The following is a 9601-nucleotide window of genomic DNA, read 5'->3' as shown; positions in this document are numbered from 1 at the left end:
CCCCCCCCCCCCCCCCCCCCCCGCCAGGCCAGAAATCTCCTACCCAGATAAGGTGGGAAGGGATAGGATGGGGAGAGTGTGGGGGTACTGGGCTAAGGGTGGGGTCATGTGGGGGGGGTGGTCACAGGGGTTACTCCCCTGACCCCCAGCTTCTCCTTCTCCCCCTCTCCCCCCAAAAATTTCCCCACCAGTTGCTGTCCCGGCCCGTCGGGGTAAGCAGCTGGCGTGCTGGGACACTTTATTTACTTAGGTTTATCTCCATGCCTGCGGACGCTCGAGGTAAACAAACCATCTTGGCCCGCCAGCAGCTTATCCTTATGGCCCGGGAGCCAAAGTTTGCTGACCCCTGAATTATAGGGTCGGCTTATGAACGGGTCATAAAAAATTTCCATTTTTACTTATCCATCTTGGGCGGGTCGGCTTATAAACGAACGGGCTCATGATTGAGTATATACAGTAATTTATTTCACTTAGGTGACTAGATCTTCCTAGAAACATCTTATATTTCCCCATCACATGTTGGTGCTTTTCCACCTGCTGGCAGGAAATGCTGGGAACTCCAGAAACTCCGTGACAAAAGCATCAGCTTCTCCTGCTACTCCCTCTTCAGTGTAACTTCCAGCTCAAGGAGACATATCTGTGCTAGCTATGATTGAGCTAGTGAAGTAAAAATAGAAATGTCACCACAGTGGAACACATGGCAGGAGAGGCTTGTTAGTTAAGCATGTACCAGGATCATATTCAGAGGTAACTACATTTCTGTTCTTAGCATGTTAGCTCATGTATGTCTCCTCAAGCTGGAATTCATACCAGTGTAGAGACACCTTAATTCTGCTTGACTGCATTTTAATGTTTTCTAATATTTTTTTATTCATACTCTAGTTAGACAATACAAATCTCATACCTGCTCTGCTGAGTGACTCTTGAATATACATATGCATGAACTGAATACCAAACAATTCCCGTTCCTCTTCCTCTTCAGTATTCTCGCATGTGGGAAGTGTTACTTGCAGCTCCAGTGGGTTGTCTCTGAAGTTGACAAATCTGGTAATTCATCAGAAAACATGATTCTTGAAGGTCCTTCCCCCCCCCCGACGAAGAACAACTGTTTGAAAACTAAACTAGGCTGCACTGAAGAGTGCTTCAGCAAAAGAAAATGTAATTAAGGGCAATTTCTCAGGGTATTATCTTTCAAATAGTTTCTCTACTTAATGGTAGTGTGGTATGTGTTTATCTTAACTGATTTAGAAAGTCTTCATCTGAACATTATTTACATCATTTCTTAAAATGGTTTCTATGCCAAACTTGTAGTTTGTACAGTTTAACAAGGAATCCCTATCATGTTTAATATTTTGTGCACACACTTGAAAATATAGGCCTTAGTACCTGTGGTCAGTACCAAGGACAATTCAAGCAAATCTAGGATCTCCAGTGTACAAATTAAGGTGTTCTTACTATCCCTATGTTTATTGAAGTACATGTTTGTACTGCACAGTAAAATAACATTATATATTTTCGTAATATTTTGTCATCAGGATACAGAAGCAGATGTTTACTCTGAAACCAGAACAAAATATTTAAATTAGATCTATTGCACATGAGAATTTTTATTTTTGGTAATAAAAACCTGCTGCAGAGTTTATGCATCTCTAGTTATAGTAGCATCCCCAAATAACTTGAAAGCATAGGAATTGCTATACTACATCAGACCAGGTAGATATGAACTCAACTGGCCATCCCGAGCCCCCGCTCGTGCTACCTAGGTGCACTGCTATTTTTACCATAGTAGCTCAAGCAGCGCTTGCACAGGTACATGTATGCAAGCTGGGAATTACACTCTCAGCTTCAAGTGGAGACATAGCCTTCGTCTGGTATCCTGTCTCTAAGAATGAAAGTACTTAAGAGAAAGCAACAAGAACCCTGCCATAGTGAATAAAAAAAAACAATCTGCCCATAAGGATTCGAAAGAAGTTTTCTCGTCAGTTCCTGGTTAGCTTATATCTTGAAGCATTAAGAGTTATAGCTCACATTTTTATCCCCAAACATAAATGGATATTCTCATTATTCATATCTTAGTATCTAAACCTTTTTTGAAGGGTTTTAGGTTCTTGACCTCACTGATACCTTGTGGCAGTAGTTCCCCAGGTGAAATATATGTTTTATAAAAAGTTCTCCTTTTATCAGTTTTTAATTGTTGCTTTTCAATTTTTGGCCCCGTGGTCTTGTGTTATGAGAGAGGCTAAAATAGTGATGTCCAATTGTTCCACTGAAAGGCCAGCATCCACAAACCTCACAGATCAAGAAGAACCTAAAGATTCTCTTAACCTTTGGGACTCTAAATACTGTATTTACATTTGCAATAAATCCCTTTGGTGAAATGAAGGAACTCAATACTGTCATAAAACTTTCTGGGCCAGATTCTCACCTGGCATAAATCTGTAGTTCCACTGATTTCAATGGAGCTATACCAGTTCACACCAGCTGAGAACCTGGCTCCCTATCTATTTGTTACGCAGCAGTTTGCACCGTAGGGGAATTTTTAAAGGCAGCCTTCAGGTACCTGCAGTATTGTTGATATTTTACCTGAGATTTGTCATTTGTTGCATGCAAGCAGGAATATCCCGGAGTTTGTTGTTGCTGAGGACAAGAGTACTCAGATTTTTCATATTACTGATGGTTTCTGGTAAATGGGTTATTTCATTCCGTTGGAGCCATAAAGTATGTAGGTTCTCCATTCTGTAGAAGTAGAGGTTTCTACAATTAATCCAGCATTAGGGAATCCTTGATGATTAATTTAAAGGAGCTGATTCACTTCAACAATCATATATCTGATATAAAGAATGCAGTAACGCTTAACAGTCTGGGAGCATATGTAATTCTGTGGGCAGGTTAATGACAAAAAGGTAAGGGAGGTGTCATTTGATTCATAAAATCTACAGAATCATAATTTCAATGATTTCATCTGAACATTATTTATATCACTTCTTGAAATGGTTCCTATGCCAAACATGTAGTTTGTACAGTTTAACATAGAGCTGGACTAACTAGTGGGATGACTAAGTTTTAAGGGGATGCAGACATTGGCATCTGCATCCTTGGCTCATGCACATGTTCAATGGTGTCACCCTACGGCATGGCAGAGGGGATGGGCTGCCCTTCCCAGCTCCACACCACTGGTTGGTGGAAATTTTGGTAATACAATGTGATACATTTGAAAGCCTTTTCTCCTACAGACACAAAGGTACCCTACAGCAACCTAGAACAATTATGTAGAATATATGTAGATATATATTCAAGAAAAATCAACTTTTAAAATTATATTTTAACATAGAGATGCATTGACTGACTGCATAAAAAAGGACATTAATCTTAGGAAACAGAGGTTGAAGATAGTAGCCTCAATTATAAGTTGAAAATTTCTACAGCAAGAAGATTTAACTTGACAACAGGAATTTAATGTCTTATTAAGTATCAACTCAGTTGCAAGCAATTTTCCTTCTGAATAAAAAAATTAGTTCTCGTAAGGAAATATTCTGCTTTGAGATATTCCAGTTATTTTAACAGTATAAGTAGCTTGCTTTATTTTGTTTGATACTTGTTAATATTTTAGAACAGAGTTGGGTAACTAAATTTTCAATGCAATGGAATTAAAACTAAGAATTTTTTTTTTTACCTGTCAATCGTATCAGGGAGTTGCTGAAGTTTGTTGCTCCCCATGTCTAACCATTCTAGACTTGGCATGTTCAGGAGAGCTGAAGGGATGGTAGTAAATTGGTTCATACTCAGATCTACATGGTAAAGCTTCTTTAGGTCACTGAGCTAAATAGAAAAGGGAAGACTCATGAATAGGATTCCTTAATGCACATGTGTACAGACTGTGCAGTAAGTGATGTTCCATCACAGCTGTTGTTTAACCATGTTGGCCACAAAGACAGAAAAATTCTGAAACTACTACAACGTGTTCTGGAATCCATGCCAGACAAGTGATTCTGGGTTGTATGAGATAAGACAGAGGGCCAGAATCTCATTTACACTATTGCTCCAGTGATGTAAAGGGACTTCAGTATGAATAAGAATCTGGTCTAGAGTCTTAAAATTTATTTTTGTCAGGAAACATTCACTTGACCTCATAAAAGAGGGTGACCAGACAGCAAGTGTGAAAAATTGGGACAGGGAGTGGGGGGTAATAGGAGCCTATATAAGACAAACTCCCAAATATCGGGACATCTGATCACCCCATCATAAAATATTGCTAACTTTGCTAGTCAAACAACTGCCAGATAAATTTGGTAACTTCTGATATTCAGTTAATATTCTATATTTATTTATTTTAAAGCTGCCCAGTTTGTTGGGTTTTACAGACTTAATGTTTGGACTTAATTCTGCAGTGCACCAAGCACCCTAAGTGCTATTCTACACTGTGGTTGCAGCGGAGTGCTGGGAGAGAGCTCTAAAAAACCCACCTCAACAAGGGGCGTGGCTCCCAGCTCTGGTGCACTGTTTACACTGGCGCTTTACAGCACTGAAACTTGCTGCACTCAGGGGTGTGTTTTTTCATACCCCTGAGTGAGAAAGTTGCAGCGCTGTTATCCTCAGTCTCCTGTAAAGTCTGTGGGAATTGAGGTTACTTTTAATATCTGTCAGGGCTGTAATTTTTGTAGCAAATACAAATAAATAAATATCAGAAGTATTTGGTTATTTTGTAGACGAGGGACTGATATGGAGATATGGATCCCTTTTCACATGTACGTCATCAGTTACGATTCAGCCCAGGTAAGTAGAGAGCAAAAGTTATTACACTCAGCTGCCCTGTGTCCTCTGTGAAAGGAGTTAATTCACTTCCTTGTGCACATGCAGTTGTCTGCATCACACAAATCACTACCACAAGCAGTAGTCTTTGTAGAGATACCACTAGCTGAATGGGGAAGGAATGAACTATGCCAGGGTGACCAAACTTACTAACCCTCCAAGCCTCATATGACAACCTTCAGAAGTTCGAGAGATGGGATGTGCCTGCCGGGGCTTAGGGCTTCAGCCGCATGGGAGATGTCTGGCTGGGCTCAGGGCTTCAGCCCCGCTTTTGCAGAAGCCCCAAGCACTGGCAGGCATGCCCCATGAGGCAGAAGCCCCTAGCCCCAGCACCCTGCTTCAGGGCAGAAGCCCCAAGCTCACCCCCCACCCCAGTCTGGTAGGCAAAGAATGGGGGAGGGTATGGGGGGTCCGCTAGCCACACTTTAACTGTAAAAGAGCCACAGTTTGGCCACCCTGAACTATGCTCTCACCCTTAAAGGTGACTTCTCTAAGGTCATAGTTGAGCCAGTGGGCCAGATCCTCAGCTGGTGTAAAACAGCATAGTTTAATTAAAATCAATAGCCTGATGCCAGTTTACACCAACTAAGCAGCTGGCCCATTATTTATATACTCCACTGTAAGACTGGGCAAAATTAGGCTCAGTTCCTGCAAATACTTAGTTACTCATGTGGTTAGTCCCACTGGCTCCCATGGAACGATTCATATAAACAAAGATTATGCATATTCTTAAATATTTGTAAAATCAATGTCTTAAAAATAAAGTGAAAACAACCCATCTATTAGACAGTCCATGCAAGACTTTCCAGTGGAAATGTACTATGTCATTTTAAAGTCTAGAAGAAAACAGAAGTTCAATTTTTTTTCTGAGAATAATTTTTTTTAGCTAGTGAAAACATTTAATATATACCTATAAATAAAAGTAATTGTTTTTCTCAAACCTGAAGTGGAAGGTCACAGATATCCCTGTTCACAGCCAGTTCCAGTCTTCCGAGACTGATGCAGTTACTTAGCTCTTTCGGAACAGACTTAATTTTATTATAACTGAGAAGCAGCTCTTGGAGGTTAGGCAGCTGGCCTGCAAAGGCAATAATCAAAGAGAATCCACCTGAATATTGGGTCTGAGGAATAAATTAAACCTTTCTGCTGTGAAGTACTGGGGTTAAATCTTACTTTATTGTATTGGCTCATTAGTGTAGTGTGAGTGCTCTTGGTCTGCTTATTGAAATAAAGACGCAGTTAATGAAAATTATGGGATTTGGTGTGACGGCTGCTTAATCCAGAAGCAGTGCTCCAACGGAGTAACACAGAATGGCTTGTTTTTGTTGTTGTATTTAAATACCACTTACCAATCTCTTTAGGTAGCTTTTCAATGGCATTTCGGGATAGATCCAGCACAATGAGATTTTGAAACCTTCCAATGAATTCAGGAATTTTCACCAAACTAATTCTGTGAAGCTGCCATTCCTGGAGGTGGTTCAGTTTCAGTAAGCACGCAGGTAACATCTAAAAATAATAAAAAATAAAATCAGAAGGAAATTCCACTTCGTTTATGGAATGAAAATGGACTAATTGTTAGTGTAGGAAGATTTTGGAAACATGAACATTTAGAGTTACGCTAGAGAGGAAGGAAACAGTTTTGCTTTTCTGATCACTAGACCATACAACATGCAGAAATTAATTCCCATTACACCTCAAGAATAACCAGCCCTTCTGTTTGCACCCAGAACTTAGGCACCTGCACTGCTAGAACTCAGCAATGCAAGATCCCAGAAGCAAAACAAACAAAAATGTTTGAACTTAAATGATGTTTAGTGTCTGTCATGTGGATTTTATAACATCTGTTCAAAACAAAATGACAATGTTAGGTAACTGCACTGTAGAATGTATTTACAACATGTTCTATATTAAAAAAGGACCACCTATAACTTCCAAGATTGTGCAACATTTCTAAATAATTGCTTGCTATAAAATGATCATAGAATAGATTTAGTAATTTGGTTTGAAATTCATTGCTCTGAGTGAGTTACACAGGGTTTGTGTGGGATGTAGGGACTGCAGTTTGTAGGGAATTAAATCTTCCGCAAACTCCTGTGTAAGACACATCACCTCCCTGGACTGGGGCAGGCACCATGGCTGTTACAGTGTAAGCTGAAGTCACACCTTCACCAGCCTGTATCCGATCCAACTCCCATCAATGCCAATGGAAAGATTCCCAATGATTTAAAAGGAAAATTGGCTCAGGCATCTCGTCTTCAACTTCTTCTTCATGGTGGACACTGGAACTAGCATAAAGCCAGTTCTGCAACCTACAGAGATTGGTAGGGTTCACCTTGTCACATACTCTGCAGCTGCCCACCTTTCTTGCACTGGAACCACAGTGGTCCCACCATTCTGAGAGCCTTTGTGCCATTGGATGAATTTCACCCTTAGAAAGAGAAGAGAAATAACCCCAAGAAATCTTTTCATTTCACGTGACTTTCACATTACAAGTTATGTCTGTGTAGTTCTCAAGGCCGGCTCTACGCACCAGCATTCCAAGCATGTGCTTGGGGCAGCACTTCTAAAGGGGCGGCATTCCGGCTCTTTGGGGCAGCACTTTTCAAGGGGCAGCACTCTGTTGGTTTTTTTTGTTTTTTGTTTGCTTGGGGCGGCAAAAAACCTGGAGCTAGCCCTGGTAGTTCTGGGGCATTAGCAAAATTAATACTTCTTTAATTAAATGCATAAGACATAAAATACCATTAAGTTTTCCTGTTCATGTGGGAAGACTTTCTGGGCTGTTGCTGGTCAGTCGTGAAATTACTTAGCATTCAATATTCTACTGTTAGAGTGAGCAAGTTTAATTTCAATACAATCAGGTTTTATTTATATTCACAGCAATAATTCAACTGTCCGTCCCTGATCATCTGTGTACAGTGCTGAGCATATTGTGGGCACTTAATAGATGAAAAGTAATACTAGCTGGGCTAAAGATGTAAAATAGCTTAACTCTGTAATTCACTAACCATGCAACCCAAACAATTTCCTGTTAATATTACCTTCCATTCTTCTTGTTCTATCCTTAGTATAACCCTTCCATCTTCAGTGATGACTTTTTCTTTGAGCTTGGCTAAACTGTTTCTTTCCTCCCAGACAAGCATCAGTCTACAAAACAAAGACCTTTTTTTAGTTGTGCAGCTATTAATATGAGCAACATTTACTATCCCATTTTGATTGCCTGACATAGCAAAGAGGCAACTTTTTGGCGAGAAGCCTTCATGGAAGTCAGACAAGTATTTATCTTAATGGGATGCTAGATACACTTTGGGAGGGCTGGCAATGTAGCAGTTCATTAGCTTAGAGAATTTACAGGCATTCTAATGTTTTGGCTAATGTACAAATGTTTTGCAATTCGGTGAGATCATATTTTAAAATCTGTATGAAGTAAATTATTTTATAGAGATAAATTAACTACTTCCATCAAGCTTTATAATGTTTTACCAAGAACAACAGGGGGGAAAATAATGTAAGGGGACTGTCCCAAATACCATTCATTTTAAGGGAAGCTTGTAGCTTTTTTATGGGTGGGAGAAGCACTAAGCTTCTTTTACCTTTTCACTTCCACAGCCTCTAGCTCAGGGGTTCTCAAACTGTGGGTTGGGACCCCTCAGGGGGTCATGAGGTTATTACCTGGGGGGTCGTGAGCTGTCAGTCTCCACCCCAAACCCTGCTTTGCCTCCAGCATTTATAATGGTGTTAAATATATAAAAAAGTGTTTTTAATTTATTATGGGAGTTGCACTCACAGGCTTGCTGTGTGAAAGGGGTCACCAGAACAAAAGTTTGAGAACCACTGCTCTAGCTGCTATAACATAGATTATCCACCAGAGACAGCAATCTGGTCACAGACAAAAGAGAGTTGGCTTCTTTGCATCCATGTATGAAGTCAGCTTGAATTCAAGTAAAGTTCATGCAAGTCATCATAGACTAATCAGTGAAGATAAGAGATCAAAATAATATTAAGTGGAGACTGTTTCTAAATGGAGGGCACTTGTCAACACCTTGCGCTATAAAAACATGAAGAATTTCTTTTACACTATTGTAGTGCTATGAAGACAGTGGTAGCTGTTGTAGTTTGAGATATATGCCAGTAGAATCAGCAGCTGCACTAATTTCTATTTACAGTTGAACATAATTCTCTGGTAGACCTGAGTCTAAAATCAGATTTCTTTCAGAATTTTACCTGAGCAAAGATTGCAGGATTGGATCTTGCATGTTCCAGAAAAGACCAACCATAACACCTGTGTTTAGCTTCACATTTCTTCCTAACTGATTAGGGACATACCTGCCTACAGTCCTCTGTCTGAATTCCTTTTCCTTCCGTAGTTCTTCATTTATTTTCTGAATTCTCACTTCCCAAAGTGTCTTAACAGCAGAGAATGATCCAATGCATGGTACAGTTTCAGTCATGATTCTTACACATTCCGGTTCAGCCATAGGTATCTGCTTCTGAATAGCACACTGATTACCATCATCATTATATTCCCACATATGAGTTGGACATGCCAGAAGGAGACATCAATGTAAAAAAATTGATATGCCTATTTGATTAATTAAACACAATCAATTTGAACAGTGCTGTGATGGAACTCACATCAACTGACTCCTGTCAAATATATAGAATAGTTTAGGGTTACCATATGTCCGGATTTTCCCGGACATGTCCAGCTTTTTGGGCTCCAAATCCCCGTCCGGGGGGAAAGCCCAAAAAGCCGGCATGTCCCGATTTTCCCGGACATATCCGGCTTTTTGGG

At 40.1% G+C, this 9601-nt stretch overlaps 1 protein-coding gene and 1 long non-coding RNA gene across 8 annotated transcripts in view; one reads left to right on the top strand and one right to left on the bottom strand.

The window, feature by feature from the left end:
- The window catches only part of LRRC39 (leucine rich repeat containing 39), a 14312-nt gene that overhangs the window by 1012 nt on the left and 3699 nt on the right, over window positions 1-9601 (bottom strand). Inside the window, exons 2-9 of one of the 7 annotated variants that reach the window (XM_034780161.1) lie at window positions 9133-9308; window positions 7848-7953; window positions 6159-6315; window positions 5751-5887; window positions 3674-3819; window positions 2584-2736; window positions 905-1044; window positions 444-657 (exon numbers count right to left, since the gene is read on the bottom strand). In XM_034780161.1, coding sequence (XP_034636052.1) covers window positions 647-657; window positions 905-1044; window positions 2584-2736; window positions 3674-3819; window positions 5751-5887; window positions 6159-6315; window positions 7848-7953; window positions 9133-9284 — 1002 coding nt within the window. In that variant the 5' untranslated portion in view covers window positions 9285-9308 and the 3' untranslated portion in view covers window positions 444-646. Of the gene's footprint in view, window positions 1-443; window positions 658-904; window positions 1045-2583; window positions 2737-3673; window positions 3820-5750; window positions 5888-6158; window positions 6316-7847; window positions 7954-9132; window positions 9389-9601 lie in introns of those variants that run through there. The other 6 variants (XM_034780155.1, XM_034780156.1, XM_034780158.1 and 3 more) reach the window with 6 other exon arrangements.
- The window catches only part of LOC117882148, a 26795-nt gene continuing 17610 nt past the window's right edge, over window positions 417-9601 (top strand). The window contains exon 1 of the long non-coding RNA XR_004646936.1: window positions 417-747. This is a non-coding gene — a long non-coding RNA (uncharacterized LOC117882148). The remainder of the gene's footprint in view (window positions 748-9601) is intronic.

The sequence above is a fragment of the Trachemys scripta genome, chromosome 8, assembly GCF_013100865.1.
Source record: "Trachemys scripta elegans isolate TJP31775 chromosome 8, CAS_Tse_1.0, whole genome shotgun sequence".
Taxonomy (NCBI): Eukaryota; Metazoa; Chordata; order Testudines; family Emydidae; genus Trachemys; species Trachemys scripta.
The sequence above is the reverse complement of the archived record's forward strand: the minus strand, read 5'-3'. Positions and strand labels throughout refer to the sequence as shown.